At 32.3% G+C, this 24,113-nt stretch overlaps 1 protein-coding gene across 2 annotated transcripts in view; it reads right to left on the bottom strand.

The window, feature by feature from the left end:
• The window catches only part of LOC135141965 (uncharacterized), a 35,609-nt gene extending 27,091 nt beyond the window's left edge, over window positions 1-8,518 (bottom strand). For both annotated transcript variants that reach the window (XM_064073589.1, XM_064073588.1), the window contains exons 1-2: window positions 8,285-8,518; window positions 629-903 (exon numbers count right to left, since the gene is read on the bottom strand). In XM_064073589.1, coding sequence (XP_063929659.1) covers window positions 629-903; window positions 8,285-8,299 — 290 coding nt within the window. In that variant the 5' untranslated portion in view covers window positions 8,300-8,518. The remainder of the gene's footprint in view (window positions 1-628; window positions 904-8,284) is intronic.
• Between the last annotated feature and the right edge of the window lie 15,595 nt (window positions 8,519-24,113).

Genomic DNA, 24,113 nt, shown 5'->3' with positions numbered 1-24,113 from the left:
TACATAAATACAATTTGGTAGAAATGTATTATTGACAAAACTACAAAAGTGTAAGTTTTAATAATTGTTAAGTGGCACAATTTGTTTGAATGAATCATCCTAATACTCTTCCCACTCATTACCAAGTTTCAGTTCACATAGGTGATCATGGTAGCAAGCGTAAGAGATAAAATTTAGAGAAAGTACGACATCTTTATTTTAGTACATGATTGTGTTCAGTGTTTTCCAGTTACGTTCTAAGCCGGATTTTATGATTTCATATTATATCATGGACATAGACCATTTCAAATATTATATTATTAAAAACAAGATGTCGTGTTCTAGGGGCTTTGGTCTAACAGTTTTGCTATTGTTGGCATAAATTTGACAGATATAGCAACTAATCAAAGATATTAAAATACTCGTGCTGCTTAAAACTGTGCGACTTCTGATCATAACGTCATTAAATCATAAGAAAAATAAAACCGGACCTAACCCACCTCCCTGTGACAACATCTGAATCATACAACCCGCCGCTCTCCCACTAATTAGATAAATAATTAAATAAACAAGCAGATCAATTAAGATTTAAAATTTACCGCACGCCAACAGATGGCCCACCATTCACCTAAACAAAAACCCGACTCACCTAACAGCTGCGCAATAATGCAAGCTCTCGATCGGAAAAAATCTCGTAATCTTCTTATGGTTCTCGTCGACGTTTTCCAGCAGGATCCCGTTAGACCACACACTCAACCAGCTGTCAATACCGCGGGCGCCTGTGGCTCCCTGGTCGGGGTAGAGTTCCTGCAGGGGTTCCTGGATGCCTTGCAGCCCATCTTTGGTCTGCTGGGGCACAGAGCTGCCCAGGTACAGAACCCGGCAGCGGCAAATGGGTGTGGACTCCGTCATCTCGGAGGCCCCCTGAAACCGCGATAGGAATGGTAATGATGACATTGCGGTGTACTTGATGGTAAACAGACGCTAATCGAACATTAATAGAAATGATCGAGGAGTTGCGTCAGCGCGAAGAACAAGTGACTGAGGATTTTTTGTCACGGTAGTGAATTAAACAGATTTTTGTAAACTTTTTGAGGGCGTCGTAGAATAGTATAAATTTACATATACTTATTCAGTGAAAGAGAGATTAAATCGAATCGGTTTGTTATTAACTTTTTGTGTAAAATTTGGCAATAAGAGTAAACAGAATAGAGAGGTAACTTTTTTTGTCACTTTCGCAAATTTTTGTCATAAATATTTATTTAGTAGACAAATTTATTGAATAAAAATAAATTTACCAAGAAATATGGAAATTATATTGCGGAGAAAGTGAATTATTATATACCTATAGACGCAAAAAGTAATGTACCAAATTTAAAACAGCTGCCCACAATACTCTTTGAAACATTACAAGTGAAAATAAGCAATGTATTTAATTGAAGTGCGAAAAATATCCTAAATCAATATCCGTTTTGGTCTTAGACGATGAAACAAGGGTAAGAGTAAACAAATCTGTAAAACCCTGCTTAGAATTTAGCAATCGTCGGTGACACATTTTCTGATTATTTTCCAGTAATACACTCTTTGTGTATAATTTATGTTCTAGAATTTTTTTCAACCTAGAGTGAACACTTGCGTTATCCATTACAATACACTATTGTAGTAACTTTGGAATAAGTTTTCGTCCAAACGATTTTACAAAGACGTTCGTGGTCATAATATGATCATCAATTTTTGTGTAACGGATATTTTTTTAACTGTGAAAATAAATGAATGAGTGTTTCATTGTGTGACCAACGGTTGTAATATGATTATTCTGTAACCTTGGTAATTGGTAGATAATTCTATGAATGTATTACAAATACCGAGAATCATCAGTTCAACCCTTTTTTATCGTATTATGAGTATCGTTTGAAATCTTGTCAAATAAAAAAGTTCCTGTAGTCAAATAGAATTTGTGAACATCGTGTATGGTGGAAATACTTTTGTGTTAAAATGTTCGTAAATAATTCTTATCTTATGGTCTTGACGTTTTTTATTGAAAAACTTATCATTTTCTAGACTATTGAATAGGAAATTTTTATCGGTTTTCAACATCTACAAGCCATTTCTATACATTTTTTATAACCGACTTTATTTCCTGTGATATTTAGATGTCAATTCCACTTTTTAACTGATCTTAATTTACAACAGAAGTACTATAACACTATTGACAATATTATCCAATCGACTGACAATAAATAGTCTATGACATTTTCATCCATTCACATCATTTCACACTACATAATATTGCGCAGAAATATTTCTAATACTAAAGGCTAACTGTAGTATATATCGTTTTATTTAACACAGATATAAACGAACTATGGTAAATGGCAATGGTAAGAACAATTGTTTCTTTTGAAATTCGGAAAGTTGTAAAAAAAAAACGTTACTTCTGAGGTAAAAGCTTGACATTTTTCTGATTAATTTGTGAATATTAAAATTATGACTTTATATTCCAATCCTATTCGAATTTCACAATTCATTACATTTTTTATACAAAGTAGCAACAACTGAGTTTTAATTTGTTGTTGAATTGAAATGACCTAAATCGATATCGCAACGTAGCGTCGCTGTTGTTGTGCGTGGTTAAAAGCGTTCAGTTCGACGTAGGTTATCTTTGGTATTTTGGTAGTAATAAACCTTATAACTGTAACAATAAATTTTTGCCAAATAATACTCCTATTTGAAAACATTTTTAAACTCAGTGAAAAAATTCTGTTTGATGTGTTCTTTTTAACAACACCTTACACTTGTAGTTTATTAATTTTGAGTTATTAATATTTTTAAAAGTGGTTATTGAAATTGCTAACGATTAAAAAACGCATTAAGTTGGCTTATGAACGAAACCTACAAAATTTCTTTTGGGAAATCCTAATTTAACTTTTATTAAATATCTAAACGAATGAACTACGAAAGAAGTCGTCATAGCCCTTTATTAGTTAAATGGAGGCATAAAAATTTATTACAACATTTTTTTTTATTTCAATGACCGTTTAGATTGAACATATCAAGAATAGGAAACAAACTGAAAAAATGTTTACGAAAAAATAATTAAAGTTGGCTTTGAAGGACAAAGACATAACTATGTATTATTTATTTAAAAATGGTTGCCGTTGTAGATGGCTGTGAAAGTTCCAAATAAAGTTGGCAGTACATCAAGTATAGTAATTTTGAAATTCTTTGTTGGCATTGCAATTGTCTTGTCAGAATCGCGTGAGACAGTTTGTCGTTGTTATTACGAACTTCTAACTTGTTGTTTCTTTTAAATCATAACCTCAAACTAATAAAATTGACATTTAGTTACTTTTTTGAAACTGAATCTAAAGGTGGGTGTGCAAAAGCGTTGTCTACTGCGTCGACAACAATTATGAAATATTATATATTTAAAAAGTAACAAAATTAAAGTGAATATTAATGCTTGTGATTTTTTTGTCAGGTCGGCAGCATATTTAAAATTTTATACTGGCATAACTGATTATTTTTATATAAAAATTGTCATTGTAAGTATTTCAAAATTGTTAACGATGCCATATTTAAAGATGGAAGTCGGAATTTTGCCCAAAACTTTTAGTTACGCGTCTGGAAAAAGGAATAAAAAAACTAAGACTATTTTAACTTGTTTATACAAGGTGACTAATTTGCAAATTTAATTCTTTCATATTACTCTAAAGAACCACTCTGTATTTTGTAATATGCTACAGTTTACTTTTAAATAAGGTTTCTTTTGGTATCAAACTTGTTGAATTTAATCCTAATATTTTTTTTGAAAATAGCTAGAGCAAACCCTGACAAACTTGGTTCAAAAGAAAGCTTACTTACAAAAACAACTTTGAAAATGTCAGAAGATCCATATTAAAAGCATTAAAAAATTGGCAATTACGTGTTTGATAGAAAAAAAAGTGTAAATTCAGTGATTTAGTTCGACTAAACTCCATAAACAACTTTTTTTTGCTAGTCCTTAATAAATGAGAAGAAATCATCCGGCATCATCCTCGAACAGCTTATATATAGGTATAATAAAGTAATTCTAGGTAATTATTATATAGGACCTGACCTGACCTAACCCTTTTTAATGTATAAAAGCAGTAAATTGTATTGATTTATTCATTGCTCATTTATTATGTACCCACACCGAAAGGTTTGGGCAAAAATTCTACCATGTGATCAGAAAGAAGACATAAAGTTAGGAACAATATTTATGAATTTATGATAATCAGAGACCGGCGCATCGGAAGTGATACGTCATCGCGTACCGATTTCCGCCCTGCAAATTTAAATTAACGAAGACCGTTTCCTAGAGATTTTCCGGCGTAAAGCTTGTTCTCTTCGCTGTCAAAATATCTTCAAATGTTGAAAATGATCATTCAACGTCGCTTTACGTTTGGGCGACTGGATTGCAACGTATTTTAACATCTGCAGGGCAGTGATAATTATTTGAAAAAGTGAGCCTGTAAAGGTTGGTAGTAACGAGATGGTGGTCCAGTGGTGTAATCACACGAGAATGGCAATATTTAAAGATTTAGTCCACGTGTAAAATAAAAAAATTATCCACAACTTTAAAAATTATTCAAAATTAACAGAATTTAATAAAAAAAACATATTAGTTATTAATTATTAGCTATTATATTAATTATTCACTACACATTGTACAGAAAAATGTTTTCTCGTTCTGTATATGAGTACTCAGTTAGAAAGGTAGGTATACTTTATGGATAAAAATATTTCGAAAATGTGAATCATGTAATTTTGTACTACTGACTAAACTATACCATCATGTATAAATGAATTTTATCGTTGCTGGCATTTACCCATCAAATGTCTAAGAACTCTTTTGCAGATTTTGCAAATTCGAAATAAATGACAAATTTTGTGTAGGTAATCTTAACTTAATCTTGACCACCAGCCGTCTATAACTCTTTTAACTTATTCCAATTTAGTCAACTGAAGATTATCCAGACATATCATTTTTGCAGCTTAGTATTTTAAGCAGTTTGTTATTCATGATTATTATCTTGACAATTTTTGTACTAATCAGATTATAGTGGCACATGTGGTTTCTATACATATTTAATTAACAAAAAATTTCTTCCTTGAAATATTTCGTACATTCCATCAAACCATCGCCATTTTAATGTCACGTGTTAAAAAATCCACTTCTTTAGCAATAAGCAAGAGTAAACCTCCACTTCCCATTGTATTGTAATCGGCGAAGTTCGTTCACTCTCATTGTATTCTCAGAAAATCCTCAATAATTACCAGCAACCCAAACCCATCGGTCCGGATAAAAACCATTCATCTGAAGTTACAAATCACAAATATGTCATGAATATTTAAGTAATCGTGAAAAACACCCAAACCGGTTTGCCATAATCGGATGGTGTCCGATTTTGTCGTTATTTGCGTCGTTTTTAATCAACGTTACAGTTTTCCAATGGTGTTTTCTGTCTTTTATCTCTGCGATTTTCTTACTTGTTTTCGGTTAGATTATTATTTGCTGACTGTATTTTCCACACCTAGATTCCATACCATCACTTGGTTTTTAAAGGTGGTCGAACTATTCATTCGAAAGATGTGCGTTCGTTTTATTATGCCATTTCAAGTGGAGCACAATTAAGCATTTGTTGAACCATAGTAAAATTTTGAGTAAAAATATCAGCCAGTGTAATAATACTATAATTAACTTTCTAGTTACATATCCATTACATATTTGATAATAATGTTTTCAATTTTTATTATTTTGTTTAGTTGTTTCACGATCAGGGAAATTATAACTAGAATTTGATGAGGACTCTGCTAAATAATTCAGAACTTTCTTTGAAGTATACACAGATTAATGATAAAGAAATAACGCAATGTAAACTAGCTCTGCAGACCAAATTAAATCCTTTTCCAATTGGACGTGACTTTTCGTCAACTTTCTTCGCTCAATATGTTAGACGTTATACTATTACGTTAACTGATTTTTGCCAAAAATAACATACTTTTTCTGATTACATATTTCGAATATAGTAAAAACTAACCAGATTACTACAAGGCTTTTAAAATGTGAAAATATTTGCTGGAACCGGTTGGAACTGTTCTGACATTAGCTCACCAGACATCACGCACCGTGGAAGACCCTTTTTATAATATGTTGATTCTTACAAAAAACTGTTAAAATATCCTAAGAATTCGTTCACTTTCACTGTAGTTTTAGCAAACCCTCCCAGTAATGCAAACCCAGCGATCCAAAAAACCACGAAACATCACAGACAACAATATACCATGAGTCATGAATATTAAAAATGACCATCAAAAATACTCAAACAGGTTCCTGTTTTTAATGTAATGTGTAATAAGTTTTTGACGTTTTAAGAATGTTGGGTAATCGTATTTCTAAAGTTACTCAAAAAAAAACACGAACTAATAAATGTTTATGTTATTATTAGAAGTGGGTTCTTAAAGATATTTTCAAAATATGTATATCCTGCCCTACTGTGGAATGCGTAAAAATCAACAGGAAGGTCAACTTGACCAGCAATTGTTTCGGTTTTTTCATAAATATACCAGGGTCGCACAAGTTTTTTCTTTTTTTTATTTGTAGATATGTATAATATGAGTATTTATTCTATAAAGTTAAATTGCAGCTTTCCAAATATCTTCAGCATTTTTATTTTGATTTTGAAATGTAATGAGAGTAGTTACAAATATTTATACAATTAAGTAGTCTGAGAATTATGAGATTCATTTCGATCAGACACCTGATTAGTTACAACTAATTTAATGAATAATAATAATCATTTATATTAATTATTTTGGTACCATATTGAAACAAAATAGGAGTATAACATTCCTGCAGAGCAATGCTAATAAGTATACACAAGATTTTGGAAAAAATATAAAAGCTGGATTAGATTTTACTTGAAGATTTTACAAATTAACATTTTATTTTTAATTCTAAATAGATAATATTTGCATTTTTTGTTAAGTGTGCACTAGATATTGGCAAACTTTTGCGGTTTTTATGTAGCATAAAAATTTATCTAAATTCTGTAGCTACACTAGAATGCATTAAGAAATATGAAAATATTTGTTTAGGTGTAAGTCAGTTTAAGCAATAAATAAACGTCGTACTACAATTCTTACAAAAAGTATAATGACAGTTTAAAAATGTTGAAAACATGATATGAAATAATTATTATTATAGAACTTACGAAAAAATTTTAAATCAAAAGTAACTGCAGTTTTAAAATAAATGTAACAAAATTCTTATCAACACAATGTACACTTTTGATTATTTACAGATCTATCTATAAACGTAATGACTAATGAATTTAAGAAATAAGGATAAGTTTTTTCGTGAAATTTTACTTTAATTACTTAAATACTCATATTAAGTAGGTATGTAATTATTACTGTTAATAGTTATGCATGGAATTTTTTGTTAATTTGGATATATTTTCATTCATTTTAATATCTATTAGAATGCTTAGTGAACTCTATTATTAAAAAAATATATGGAAATCATGACGAAACTAAAATAATAGCGATTTTTACATTTTTTTAGTACAATACAATAATTACAACTATACTGATCAAGAAGTGTTCAGATTGGAGTGGGCTGTGAAAATATTTTTAGTGTATTTATCAAGTTAGTGTCAAATATTCCAATTACTTAATTATAAATTAGGTTACATATGAATTTTTGACATCTGCAGTATCATTTTCATGACCGTTCGATATAATCTAACATTTTTTTATCAACCGTTACATCTCTTTGAGTACATATCTAGAATTAACTAGGGGATTAAAAGTTAAGAAAATTATTCATTCTGTCTAATTAAGATAAACCTTAAAACTTATACATAAAACAAATGTTCTCCTTTTTTTTTTTGGAACCCCCTATACATTCCATCAAACAATCGCCATTTTTATGTCACGTGTTAAGAAAAAAATCCACTTCTTCAGCAACAAGCAAGAGCAAACCTCCACTTCCCATTGTATTGTAATCGGCGAAGTTCGTTCACTCTCATTGTATTCTCAGAAAATCCTCAATAATTACCAGCAACCCAAGCCTATCAATCCAGAAAAAACTATTCGTCTGACGTCACAAATCACAAATATGCCATGAATATTAAAATAATCGTCAAAAACACCCAAACAGGTTTCCAATAATCGGATCGTGTCCGATTTTGTCGCCATTTACGTCGTTTTTAATCATTGTCACCGTTTTCGAAACCGCGTTTTCTCTTTTTTTATCTTCGCTATTTTCTTTACTTACTTTCGGTCCGATCATTCACCGATTGTGTTTTCCACACCTAGATTCCATAGCGCGCTTCACACACCATCACTGATTTTTTTAGGAACGGTCGATCGCGGGCGGCACTGGAATTTTCACTTGTCACGGACACTTGTCGCGGGGTGGTTCTGGGAAATGGGGTGTTTTTTGCCGACTTGTTGCTCGGTGATTTCAACGACCGCGTATCCACGTAGTCGAACTTGGCAGGTAGGACAGGTAAGGCAGAGAATGTGAACGTGGAAAGTGGGGAGTCAAGGTGAGGACGAGAAGGTAAATTACTTGAAAGAATCGTGTCTTACCCACTCGATATAAGTAGGCGTTTCAGAGTTTCTTTAGGACACAATCTCTGGGTTATTACTGGAGACATTGGTAACACAGAATTATAATTGATTCTGTCTCGCTAACATTTTACTTAGAAAATTCAACAGGCAAAACCTACATCCAAAAAGAAAGAAGAGGTCAACATTTTTTCTAAAAAATTGTTATCAAGTAAAGAAAATAAATACTGAACTATCAAATATTTTACTTTTGAGTTATGGAGTCCCTCTGAGCTCCGTACAGGAACTACTTTTGTTCTAGCCCATGCAAATGATTTTTCAGATGATGTAGCAAGTACGCTGTATACACTGTGGACGTTACAACCATTGATTGCAGAGGCAAACGTGTAGTTGAGGCTTTACAAAAACATGATACACAATTAAGGGCTTCAAAATGACTTACTACAAATCAGTTAACCCTATCATCAAATAAAAGTACAAAAATGTTCTGCACACTTTAAAATATGACTGTTCTAAGCAACTGCATCATGTCCGTGAAGTTTCTGGGAAAATGCTCAAACGGCAAGCTTATGGAGATTCAAAAACTTACAAAATTTGATGTTTTAACATTTATGTGTATTTATATTTTTGATAAATGTGCATAATGCAAAAAAAGAGGAAATATGAGTGGTGCATTAATTTTGTGTGTACTAAGTGTATTTCAGAACATACCAAGAACGTAATTTTTGTATCATTGAATTGAATTCTATGTGAAATTAAAAATGGTAATAACTATTTAAAGGGATACTAAATAATTTTATGGCTGCAGCACGTAGAATCCCGTGACATACTTTTAAAATAGCAGCATTTAACACTTGTATTTCGCTACAAAAGTGTCTTTTTAACATCGGTAAGTATTTTTATAAACGTGTATTGAGCGTGAATTAAAAAAGAAACAAACTGTGATGAACCAAAAAACTTTATATAGTTTGTAGTTATTGGGAGTTTGTTTCTTTGAAATAAATCTCAATATTTAGTTATTTCATTTCATTTTAGGCCGTAACAGGCACATATTCGTATGTGTCCAGGAAATTGAATTTGAGTTTTATAGCTATTAAGACAACTAGTGTTTTATAGACAGTTTAAAAATCAAGATCGTAGTTAAGTAGAGCGAGATTTTGAAACTATAAAACACGTGTTGGCTTCAAGATTTTTTCAAACACTAACAGTAATTCATCAACTCCTTTTTGATCAATTCATTACTACAAATTTTGACAAATCATTTGTGAAGCTTCATAGTATCATAGTAAGATTGCTGTGTATTGTAATTATGACAAGTAAACAAATTTTGAAAAAAACAATTTTCATCGTCAAAATGTGCGAAAACGTTCCGGAAGAAATTACGAAAAAGGGAAAAGAACTGCGAAGCAATTTGTTACCCTTAAAGTCAAAAAATGCATACGAGAAAGTATATGTTTCGTTCCAAGACTGGAAAAATAAAAACCGCATCAAGGAAGTAAGCGAAGATGTTATCTTGGCTTTTTTGGACATGAGAGTGAGTACATATTTAGTAAAATTCATAAAACTAAATTATTTAACAATTACAGTCGCAAAAGTTGTCACCTTGTTCTTTATGGCCAGAATATTCAATGTTAAAGGCCACTCTAAAGGCAAAAGAAAACATAGATATTGAAAAATTTGGTGCTGTTATTTCGTATATAAAAAAATTAAATATTGGTTATCGTGGCAAAAAATCCAACGTTCTGACACGAGAAGAAATCAAAACTTTCTTGCAAGAAGCTGATGACGGAGAATATTTATTCGAGAAGGTAAGAATTACTTAATAAGAAATATTTTTTATACATATGAAATCGTGTAGGTTGCTTTAATCTTTGGAATTGCCGGAGCTTGCACAAAGGCCGAATTGTGTGCTATGAGATTTGACGATATACAAGATTGTGGTAATGTTCTGAATATTGTTATACCTGACAGTAAAACCCACAAAGAAAGAAGATTCAGTGTAGTTAATGAAGGCTTTGGTGTTAATACCATTGATTTGTATGGATGTTATGTTGCTTTACGACCCATAAATTCACCATTGAGGTTTTTTTTACACTATTATAAATGTAAATGTACTCGCCAAAATGTAGGAATTAACACCTTTTGAAAAATTTCCAGAAAAATTGCAACTTTCCTCAAACTGGAAAATCCAGCTAAATACACAGGTCATTCTTTTCGCCGCAGTTCGGCAACTCTCCTGATTAACGCAGGTATTGTAATGATTACCTTTATTCTTCAAAGTAACTTTATATTCAATGCAGGCGGAGACATTACTTCGCTGAAGAGGCATGGCGGGTGGGAATCGACCAAGGTGGCAGAATCTTACATACAAGAATCTTTTGGAGAAAGAGTGAAAATTGCTCAAAAAGTCTTTGGAGATGAAAAGCTGGCACCGAATGAATTAGTTGACAATGAAATCGTTATGGACAAGCCCACGAACCTAAGTTACAGTGAAGCGTGTGGCAGTTCCAGTTCTAGCTTTAGTACTAGCAAGAACACCGCTCAAAATGTTTATTTTAATAATTGTACTTTTAACTTTGGTGATAATTATTGTAAAGATTCGAAATAAAAATCTTGAAATATGCGAAATCGTATTTTAAGAAGCTATAAGATACGTTGCCATTGACAGTTTAAGAGAACAACGTTATTTTAAATTAAAGTTAACATACGAGTTCTTATGAACCATAGAAACAGTATAAGATGTTACTTAAAATACGATTTCGCATATTTCAAGTTTTTTATTTCGAATCTTCAACGAAGTAATGTCTCCGCCTGCATTGAATATAAAATTACTTTGAAGAATAAAGGTAATCATTACAATACCTGCGTTAACCAGGAGAGTTGCCGAACTGCGGCAAAAAGAATGACCTGTGTATTTAGCTGGATTTTCCAGTTTGAGGAAAGTTGCAAATTTTCTGGGAATTTTTCCAAAGGTGTTAATTCCTACATTTTGGCGAGTACATTTACCTTTATAATAGTGTAAAAAAAAACCTCAGTGTTGAATTTCTGGGTCGTAAAGCAACATAACGTCGATACAAATTAATGGTATTAACACCAAAGCCGTCATTAACTACACTGAATCTTCTTTCTTTGTGGGTTTTACTGTCAGGTATAACAATATTCAGAACATTACCACAATCTTGTATATCGTCAAATCTCATAGCACATAATTCGGCCTTTCTGCAAGCTCCGGCAATTCCAAAGATTAAAGCAACCTACACGATTTCATATGTATAAAAATACTTCTTATTAAGTAATTTTTACCTTCTCGAATAAATATTCTCCGTCATCAGCTTCTTGCAAGAAAGTTTTGATTTCTTCTCGTGTCAGAACGTTGGATTTTTTGCCACGATAACCAACATTTAATTTTTTTATATACGAAATAACAGCACCAAATTTTTCAATATCTATGTTTTCTTTTGCCTTTAGAGTGGCCTTTAACATTGAATATTCTGGTCATAAAGAACAAGGTGACAATTTTTGCGACTGTAATTGTTAAATAATTTAGTTTTATGAATTTTACTAAATATGTACTCACTCTCATGTCCAAAAAAGCCAAGATAACATCTTCGGTTACTTCCTTGATGCGGTTTTTATTTTTCCAGTCTTGGAACGAAACATATACTTTCTCGTATGCATTTTTTGACTTTAAGGGTAACAAATTGCTTCGCAATTCTTTTCCCTTTTTCGCAATTTCTTCCGGAACGTTTCGCATATTTTGACGATGAAAATTGTTTTTTTCAAAATTTGTTTACTTGTCGTAGTTACAATACACAGCAATCTTACTATGATACTATGAAGCTTCACAAATGATTTGTCAAAATTTGTAGTAAGGAATTGATCAAAAAGGAGTTGATGAATTACTGTTAGTGTTTGAAAAAATCTTGAAGCCAACACGTGTTTTATAGTTTAAAAATCTCGCTCTATAAAATCCGAGCGACCGAAGGGACTACGATCTTGATTTTTAAACTGTCTATAAAACACTAGTAGTTGTCTTAATAGCTATTTCTCGCCACAGTGTGTAGTTTTGAATCAGTTCTGAATATACTGAATTCTGAGATACATTCAGAGTTGTTAAAACGTCTCATATTCTAAAGAGGAGGTGATTCGTGCAAATTTGTACCTACTTTTGGCAGTTTAGTTTTAGGGAAATTTGTCATAACTTTAGAAAATGTTAAAGTGGTGAAGTGGTTTTGAGACTTTTTAACGTTATAGATCACTAATTTGTGTAGTTAAATTGATAATTGTAGTACATTCAGAAGTTTTTTCAAGTTGTGCTATGGATGTACAAATACTGAAGAAACGGTAAAATTTGACTCAAAAATAAGTTATTTGTCTGATGGTTTCTAGTTTTGAAGTTGTTACTAATTATTATTATCATTATTAATATTATTATAGTTCGTTCGGGCAGAGGTAAATCTCTGTTATGCCCGCGTATGTACAACAAAATATAACAATCAGTATTGATCGAATATGAAGTTTAATCAATGGCTAGAAATCCATTTATCGTCGTTACCAAATTAATTTTGATACTTAAAAGAGACGAGCTCTTAATAATGACATAATCGGGTAGAGAATTCCAAAAATTGAAAACTCTATTAGACAAAAAATATTGTCGAGTTATGGATCGGAAGAAGTCTTTCTTTAGCTTATAACAGTGTCCTCGCGTTTTTGTTTCAATATTTAAAGCACAAATATGATTAATAGGAGATAAGTTAGTGCTAAAAATGTAGTTATTCACTTCTGAGGTGGCGGTATGCAACTGTTGATAAATTCATCAATGAAAGTCTTTGTTCAAAGGAGGATCGCCTAATACCAAAGGGTATACGTGTAATACGCCGTTGAACGCCTTCTAAAAGCTCCAGTCCGCACAGGGTACTATACACAGTTATCAAACTCCAAAATAGGTCTAATATAGCCAGTTAAAGTTTTACGACGGCCACCATATTAGCCTTTTCGAAAGCCTTAGTAATTAAATACCCTATTCTGTTCGTTTTTCTTACCACCTTAGTTATATGAAAAGACTAAGAGAGGTCAGATGTAACAGTTATACCTAAATCTGACACAGCATCTACTTTAACTAGTGGCACCCCATTGACGGAGTAATCAAGTAATGGGTTGTTTTGTCCTACATGTACCTAAAACAACACACTTATCCAAGTTTAAAGGCACTAACCATTTTTTCCTCCATAAAATTACTTTCTTAACATCGTTCGATAACATTCCGTATTACTATAAATTTTAATATCATCGGCATAAAATGAGATCGGGGACGAAATATCATTCTTTAAATCAGCGGAATATATCAGACACAAAACAGGACCCAGAACGGAACCCTGAGGAACCCTACTTAATAGTTGTTGACTCGCACTCAATGTTTCCACAATTTTTACTTTGAAAAAACGATTTGTCAAAAATTAGTCAATCCACTGAAGCAGTCGCCCTGATATACCGTAATGCGATAACTTAAGTAGTAAGCGTTTTTTATCGAAGACCTTCGCACAATCGAAATAGATGACCAATTTCCAATCATTAGGCAATACTCCAGATGTAAAGGAAGCAGTCATTATTATGCTTAGAGGTTTGGCTAAAAAATCGCAATAAAATTCTTTGAAAACAGCAGCGGAAATACCATTAGGTCCAGGAGAAGTGGTCTGTTTCGCAAAAAATGAGTGAAACATCCTAACAGTCAGAATTTAATGTCAAAAATTAATTTGAAAAAATACTTTATTTGTCTTAATTATTTTGATACCACAATTTGAGGTAGAACTATGCGCCTTTAATAAATCTGGGATTATGTTTTAATCAAAAAGGTACCAACCGACACAGCACTTTTTTTAATTGGTTGTGCAGTGCTTTGTTGCCTTGTAACTATCCTACAAACTTAGTGTTTTATAAGCGTCAATTTTGGCTTTATAACGAGGGTATTTACTCCGGTAAAACAAGGAAAAGACACTAGTTTATTTGAAAAAAAAGAAAATAGGTCGTGGCGCACAAAAGGTGGGATCTTGTGTTAAGAGCTTAATACCTACTGAAAATTTTACCAAAAAGGATATAACAGAACTGACTCTGTAGTCTGACTCTTGTGGGCGTCAAAATAGTAATATAAAAACTGTATTCATGGTAAAATCAATTTTATAGCAACATTCTACTTAAACGATTTATTTGAAATTTTTTGTTTCGGAACATAGTTTTTTACCAAATGACAAAGATTTTGGAGTCATGTAGAAAGAAAAATCCACTTATTGTTTAGTTTATGCAGAAAGAACTTTTTTGTAGTGAAGCCGATTTAGAGTCTAGTGTCACAAATAGAAGGCATACATGAAAAAAAATTAGTTGCTTGAAAACAAGAGTGATTAAACTTACTAAAGATAAACCGCTTTCTATTTTCATGAAAAGTAATCAGGAAAATGAGATCTAAAATGAAGTTTTGATGCATAAAAGAAAAAGACTTCTAAAAATTTTGGAAAATTGTCTACATTATGGCCCAATGGAAAAGCAATATCGCGTAAAAAGTTGGCAGATCTGAAAACATTATGTCTTTTTATTCCCGAGGATGCAAAACTCTTTTACAAAAACTTACGGGGAATAAACTGTGAATTTTATGTGGAGGGTTTTTCAAATGATATCGATTTCGAATTAGGGGAAACAAATTTAACTTAATCATTTTTGTTTTTGTTTCATGGCATATGTTCCTTTTTATAGCAGGTCGTTAAATTAATATAAATATATATAACATTTTTCAAAAAATTACTTGGTGCCTTTTTACGGAATAATAAATTTAAAATCATGGTTTTCTCAAAAAAGAACCAAGCGCCAAAATGCTTCTTTAAAACTGTAAAGGACTGGGTGTTTTTGATGCCATTAACAAAATAGACTACATTCATAAAGTCATGTATTCTTAAGGCAAAAATTTTATTCCGACATTAATAAAAATTTTCAATTTTTAATGAAAGTTTACTCTAGTATTACTCAAATTGCAATTTTGTCGCTTAGTACGTTTTTGGTTAACGTGGTCCAATTATTTTCACACTTAGTTCAGATAATTGAATATTCTTTAATTGATCCGCATAAGGAGGCCTAGTAAGAGTTGGGAAATTAGTAAATATTTCCTTTGTATAGTTATTGCAAAAGGCAGTTGCAAACATATCTGCAATGACAGTTATTAAGTCCCCGTTTGCATTTTGTACTTGAGTCTGAGTAATAATGCCTGTAAATTTGGATCTGACATATTTAGGTATATAATCGCTTAGGATCTTTGGATTCAGCTAAACCTCGTTGAAACTTGGTTTTAGCTACATCTATTATAGTCGACAGTTTATTATAAAATGCCCTATGGGTAATATAATCTGAGAGGTCATGACTTAGTTGCAGATTTTTTGACCTTGTATTCTATAGTATGTTTTGAAACAACCTTTTTAATGAGTGTCTTAATTTATTATTACTTATCGTTAACAGATGAGTCTACTAAAAAAAACAACATCCCAATTTATTTTGCCAAGCTCATTGTTCACAGCAGTGAAGCTAACCCCAAGTTTACTTCTAGTGGAGATTTTTTGAGTATTGTTGTAACAAATCTGAAAGTCAGCTGTTATATTAACATGATCGAATTTACCAATCGGAGAGCCGTATTTAATTTTGGAAATTAAATTTGAATCTGAGACCATAACAACCAAATGTCACTTTATCCATGATATGTGAAAAAGAGTATACTAGGTAAAATAAAATTTTATTTTATTTATTTTTTTTTTTACAACGAATTTCTGGGAGATGGGTAAAATCGCACAAAAATTGCGAGTTAAAAATAAACTTTCTCGGCGATTTTTGGTAACTGAAGTTTGTAGTTCTCTGTCCTGAGCACTCAATTTGTCTAGTGGACATTTTTAAGTTTGGCTAAAACGTTTTAGATACGAAAGTACCTACGTCTTTTAGGTTTACGATATTTAATTAGAATCTTGGAGACAATTTTTGTTTCGTGAGTTTCAACTATTTCAGATGCATTGCGAATATCGTACGTATTGTTACGTTTGTTCGGTGAATAAAATCGCCGTGGGTTAAATTCAACAATTTATTTCTTACTAACTCAAATTTACACGACTGACTATTACAGCGATTATGTGAAAAATAATTCCGGCACAACTTCATTGGGTTTTTTCGACATTCGTTGGACTCCATTTCACTGAATAATCCTTTCCCGACTGTGGCCTCTATTTAAACCTATCCGTTCCTCTCGATGCTTCGAGGGTTTTCTAGCCCGCAATCGAGACTTCTGGTAACACGCTCCACACTTGCCTTGATGCATTGATTAAATACATATGTATTTAATCAATGCTTGACGGAACGCCGCCGTCACCGATGATGACTCACCATCAACGTCGTGCGTTTTAAAAAGCTCGGGTACCCATAGGCGTTGTACCCGGGCGGCGTATGGTTTTATTTATTTCGTAACAGTATACAGGCAGCGCCTAAATTAAGGAAAATTTCCAACTGCACAATCGCAATAATCCCCCTTGTGTCCTTAATAGTACTTCTTCTACCCCCCCCCCCCCCCCCCCCATTAAAGTGCAGAATATAAATAAATAATAGCAAAACGCAAATTCAAAATAAATATATTGTAAAGATATAAACAAAAATGTAAAAAAGGCATAATACCGACACTATTAACACATACATATGTCACTATTTAAAGGTACGTCACAAAAGTTTGTGTGTTGTCTTCCCAAAACAGAAAACTAAAATAATTAATTAAGCCACAATCGAACAAAATGTTCTGAATTTTATTATTATAATTTTTTTTTTGTCATTATTAAATAAAGACTTGCATATTCTCATATTTTTGAGAAAATGGGGTGACACGTTCTTAATTGGATCAATAAAAAATTTGTGATGAGGCCAATAACGTAAATAATACTTGTCATAGCACAAAAGAAAATTAGTCACAGCGCATTACCAATGCAAGAAAAAACCAAAGTGATAACAGCTGTGAAGGCAGTACGACTCCGCAAGTACGACTGATAAATTTTTGTTGTGCACTTTTTCGAAATCACTGAAACAAGTGTTATTGGTAAGCAGGTACGTGACAGAGCGAAAATAGCACATCTGGGGTTTCTTGAGGTTCCAACTTGACAAACAAAATCATAAAAATTCCTCGATTCTTTTCGGTGAAGGGATGAACCGGCGTCAGTAGTAGTAGCTTACGCTCGGCAAGAAAAAATATTAATAATGTGAAAAAGTTACTGCACAAATTGCAATTTCCAGCTGCACAAATGCATTTTTGAACTGCACAAAATGTGTAGAAGTGCACATTAATTTAGGCCCTGTATACAGGATTATGATAAAGTAATGCACAAAATTCATAAAAAACGCAGCATTTGCTTTTGAAAAAAATCCAAAAACGTATAAAGCTTTTTATTTTATTCACCATCTTTCGACATTTATCAAAAAATTTTGCGTCAAATTTGAAACATTTATGACGTCATCAATGATTTTTTTTCAATAGGAAGGCATAATTTTGATTGCATTATTTGATAAAACTTATTTTTCTGCATATGAAAATGTAGTTTGATGTAGGGGTTGCATAACAAAGAAATTGAGAACATTAATAAACAAAATAAACTTGATTTTAATGATAAATATTAAGGAGTAAAAATTTATAATATAGAAATTGTTCAAACTGTTCCCCATCATCTGACACAAACAATGGTTGACCTGATTAATGGAATTATCAATACTCTGGGGACTCATGCGAGTCATTTCATGACGAATTTGTGCTTTCATCAGGTCGTTTAAATTATCGGGTTTGTTCATGTAAACACGACTTTTTAAATATTCTACAAAAAATCAAGGGATGTCAGATCCGAAAACCTAGGTCGCCATTCTATTCATCTACGCCTTCCAATCCATCTTCCATCAAATTGATTATCCAAAAAAACTCCTGTATTTACGCCATAATGTGATGGTGCCCCAACGATCTATGTTTTGTGGATTATTTGGATCAGGAAACGTATCAATTAGAACCGGAAGCACCACGGTGATGGTCTAAATATCGATCTGCTGTTAAATTTTCGTGAAAAAGTAGAGGCCAATGTCTCTTCTATTTATTATTCCCATCCAAACATTAATTTTTTGGGGACATTTAGTGTGTGCCACTAGAACCCAATGAGGTTGTTCTCGAACCCAGTAACGACAACTGTGTCGATTTATGGTACTATTTAAGTAAAATGTTACTTCATCCGAAAATACGACACTATTCAAAAAATTGTCACAATGTCTCATGAAGCTTTCACAAAATTTCAATCGTCTGTCAGGATCATCTTCTGATAGTTCATGGATGAGTTGAACTTTATATAGATGCAGTTTCTTTTTTTTTTTTTAAACTTTACCACAAACGACTGGCTAACATTTTCTTGTAAAGCCATTTCCGTCATTGTTACATGGGGGTTATCTTCCAATGATAACAACAATATTGTGTTTTTAAAAATATTTCTAAACAAAGTTTCGATTTTTTATTGCTGAATTTTTTAAAAATAAACGTGATTTATTCTTTGATAGATCCATTTTAATTTTCCGAGTTCAACATAGTAACGTAGAACACAAAAAATATATTTTACTTTTGAAAATATCCTTATTATTCTCTGTCATGGAAAAAAGCACCATTATATTATATGAAATTATTTTTGAAGGCTTGGTTTGGTGAGAGCGCTGACCTAAGACTTAATTTTGTATCTTCAATGGTTTAGGAGATTCGAGGAATTTCGTACTGTTGACTCACCCCGGATGCAGTATTAGTGAGAAAGCAAAACGATGTACCCTAGAAATTTTGGTAACGATTTTGCTGTATTCATTAGAAATTATTATTTTGAATTCTTTCAGTAACGACTGAATGTTATACATGCGGTGACTAATTAAATTACCTTAATTGTCGTGTAGTTTAAATTGTTAGATATATTGATCCTGCAGTGAGTTCACCTTTGCCGCCTCTCTACCTTGGCGTATGACTCAAACCACAATCTTAAGGTAAACGCTATCCAATAAGAAAACGACTACTTCCCAACCATTGGAAATGCCTTCCACTACACTTTTCTCTCCGAACCGGTACCATGTGACCTCGCGTTTCTGCCATTGACGTTCCTCGGCAAATTATAATAGATTTCGCATAAATTCTTCGATTTTTTCGAGCGATTTTGCTCGTTATGTAAACGCATGGACGCGCCGCCATTGAAGAAGCAAGTGACGATCGCCTGCCACACACACGCGTCGGCAGCAATTTAACCTCGAAATTTGGCACACATTTGCTAAATTGCCGCCGTTCGATTTTTCTTATTTGGATTGTGACCGCGATTTTTGCGCAGATGGCTGTGATGGGACCTGGAAAATGGCAAAAAAGGGAAAATGTTGTCTGTTGTCATGATTTTAAATTCTTGGTTTGGAGGGAGAGAGGTTAATAAAATATTTGCAATGTTTGTTGTGTAAGACTTTTGTTGAAGATGTGGATATGGCAACGGCAACGGTGTCGAAGGTGCGTGGGAAGCAGGTGCGAAGGGTTACCTATATGTAGGTACTTAAATAACGGGCGGTAAAAAAATCCTTTAGTTATTACATGTTGATTGTCTTTTGTCACTAAAATGTATGTCTGCATTTAGATCGATAGAATATTTCAAAAATGGGGTTTAAACAAAGTGAAGTGATGCAGCTTGAATTAAAATTAATTTTGTTTATGAGTTTACTTAATTAATTAATAAATTTATAAGAAATGATGAAAATGCCCGGCATCGATTTATAAACATGTCTTGACACGCCTTTTAATGCACAAAACAAATGAACAAAACACGAAAATCGAAAGACAGATGTTGTTACTGCGACTATGATTCTGCACGTATGTGTGTGGTTGTCTACGATCTGCGTCCTCATGAAAAATATCAACTAGTTAATTAGAGGGTTTTTTATTGCTCGTTATTTTTAAATTTCTATGTTAAAGGGGTCTTCTATGAACTATGGGGTGTGTAGAAGGCAGAATATTCTAAAGAGAATGTGGCCTATCTAAGTACCGACCTACGTTACAAAAGTAAAGAAATGTCATCTTATATCTTATAATATCGGTATATTTTACCTATCATATACTTCTTATAGTGTGAGGTATTTCTTTCAAAATTTTTTAACGGTAGCAAAAGTAAATAAACAAAAAATCTTATCGCAAATCATTTAATTATTATTTGGAAGGCAATGGCAGTTTATTTAGACGTCTCTTATAATTATAAATAGGCTTCGGATCTTAGGTTTTTTGCCTTTTTATATCTACTTCAGGCATTGCAGCGAAATTTACCTATATATTTATACGAATTTAAAAAATCTGTTTATTTAACACCCATTTATTACTACCTAAAATGCCTAATTTACCGTTAGAGACTTTTTAAAAGACTTAAAATAGGATTCCACGACCAACGAAGCGGACGTGCTTGCACAATAGAGATTTTCCGTGAATTCATTGCTTTGGCTGGCAGACTGTTTAAAAATGGGTTGTAAACAACGCCCTTGAGTTTAATGGTACGGGTTGGTGTCACCAACTGACAACACTGGCCTGCATTTCATTTAGATTATAGCCGGAAGGAGGTGATTCTCTGAAAAAGCATTTTATTTTATTAGTTTATTGTTAGTGATACCTACTGAGTGTCTTTACGTGTTAGTGAGTGTGCTGGGGCCGGTTTTGATTTTTGTGCATACAGTAAAGGATCCTCAAAATGCCGAAGGTAAAATCATCCATGAAAGATAAAATCAAATTATGGTTAGGGAATAATTTGGACACTAATTTTCAATTTCCTTCTTCAACCAAAGACAATGAGTTATTCTGCAAAGTGTGTGGAAAAGTTGTAAGTAAACATTTAAAATACTGAAGCTTGAATTATGTTCACATTTTTGTTTCCTAGTTTAAGTGCGAAAAAAAAATCACACTTTGAACAACACTGCAGTGGCGATGAACATAAAAAGAACAAGAATAAATCCAGTAAAGAGACTTTATTAAACATTAGTTCCGACAATGATTTTACGCAATTTTACACTGATTTATGTAGGGCATTTACCGCAGCAAATATTCCATGGAAAAAAGTTAGTTGTCCTGAGTTCAAAAATTTTATGCATAAATATACAGGAAGGCATTTACCCTCAGAAAGCACTCTGAGAAAAAAATATTTACCAAAAGATTACGATATGGTGAGCACTAGAATTTTTATTTAAAAACTTTTAAACATAAATTTTATAATTTACAGGTAATTAAACAAATTAGAAATTCTCTTGGCAATAATGATATATGGATTAGCGTCGATGAAATGACGGACAGATTAGGAAGATACATAGCCCATTTAGTAATTGGAAAGTTATCTTCTGAAGAAGCTGGCCGTCCATTTCTACTAGCTTTGAAGCAGCTTGATAAAACTAATAGCAACACAATCTCGTGATTTATAAACGAATCCTTGGGTGTGCTATTGATAATTTTAAGCATTGAAATTATTATAATTTATTTAATTCATGATCAAACATGATCAAACCTGGTACTAATTTGAAGGTGTTTTATGAAAATATAATTTAGTGTCTGAAACAATTAGATTGAATTATCCAGATATCAATGGGATAATTCTCAATGTTAAGAAAATCTTTTTAAAAGCACCAATAAGAGTAGAGTTTTATAAAAACAGTTTACCAAATACACCTCTCCCACCTAAACCTGTATTAACCAGGTGGGGCACTTGGATTCAAGCAGCATTGTTTTATGCAGAATACTTTGATGTTTTAAAACAAGTCAGTAAATATATAATGGTTTTTTTACTATCATTCTTATATTGAATATTTTTAGGTTGTAATGTCATTTGAAGCCACAGATGCACAAAGCATTAAAAAAGCTCAAGAATTCCTGAATAAAGCAAACGTTAAAAATGAACTCTTATACATTAAAACTCACTTTAACATTGTTGCTGATGCAATAGAACAATTAGAAACTATAGGTTTAAAATTAAACCAAAGTATGGAAATTGTGGAAAAAGTGTACACACCTTTAAAAAACACCAGGAAAGTTGGGGGAAATGGCGTTCCAAAAATTATGTTCTCTATTAAAAAAGAATCCAGGATACGATTTTATATGTTCAGTAAATAACGCAATTTGCGGTAATGGAAATGCTACCAACAATACATACATAAATGAAAACGTAGATTGTTCAATATTAATTAATTTTGCACCCATCACTTCTTGTGATGTGGAACGCACGTTTTCAAAACTTAAAAGTGTTTTAACCGATCAAAGGTGTAAATTTACAATCAAAAATTTAGAGAAATATATAGTTTGCTTTTGTAACTCATTTTAAATACCTGAATTAATATTTTCTTGTTTATTAAATGCGACTTGCTTTTATTTGATCACCATTTTTTTGCGATAACTTAGAATTAGTGGACGTAACTATAGATCGTTCATTTATTTGATCATTTTTTTGTTTGTTACACAAAATATTTGTTTCTATAATGTTTTGTTTAATGTTTTTTTTTAAATATACATTTTTTTGATGTATACTTTTTCGTTGAGCAATTATTTTTTCCTCCAGGTTTTAACATAAACTAAGATTTTTATAACCTAATTCGTCAATTTCGGGACGTAAAAATATCTCCTTTTATTCATTTTTTAACGACCTAAAATCCGAAGCCTAATTATAAATCAAATATAATCACAATGGTCCGAAACTTTATTTGGAAATAAAACAATTAAGTAATAATATTCAAGTAACAAACACTAATCGCACAACAATTACATCTGAATCGGTAAGTAGTGTCAAACAAAAGAGATAAAACATTTCCGCGTTAGAAAAATGTTAGTCAGTCCACGACTGCAAAAATCGACAGACGTATTAGAGAGCTACTCGAATAAGATGTATTCAAGACAGCTGTGGCTATTCGAAGAGAATTAGGAACTACTAACATCTCTGAGTATAGAATTAGACATCGTTGACGCCAAATCGACCTTTTCGGAAGAAGACCGACCCAGAAATCTTTCATTTCTAAAAGGAATAGACAAGCACTACTCGATGTTGGCAACGAGCACCATGATTGACCAAGAGAGCTTAGGAAAACGGTTCTTTTTTCCGATGGCAGTAAATTCATGATTTCTTAGGATGGTATTTGATGGGTCCGACGCTCAGTAGGCCAAAGAAATGCTCCTAAGTATATAGGAACCATGAAGCACGCCGGTAGTTGCATAATGGTATGGGAATATATTTCGGGTTTGGATGTCGGCCCTGTAAGAAAAATTAACGGCATGATGGACATTTCAATATCTGGATATCTTGAAGTATACAATGTTGCCGTTGCTGAAGAAAATATGCCATTACGATGGAAATTTAAGCAGGATAACGACCAGAAACACACTGCCATAATAGTAACACAGTTTTTCAAAGATCATAAATTTGAGGTTCTTAAGTAGATTGGTTTTTTAATATTGTATCAGAAAAATAACTTGT

This window comes from Zophobas morio, unplaced genomic scaffold (genome assembly GCF_036711695.1).
Source record: "Zophobas morio isolate AGI-343-1 ecotype UQ-CSIRO unplaced genomic scaffold, CSIRO_AGI_Zmor_V1 ptg000046l, whole genome shotgun sequence".
NCBI classification, from domain to species: Eukaryota; Metazoa; Arthropoda; class Insecta; order Coleoptera; family Tenebrionidae; genus Zophobas; species Zophobas morio.
This window is presented reverse-complemented; position numbering and strand designations above follow the sequence as displayed.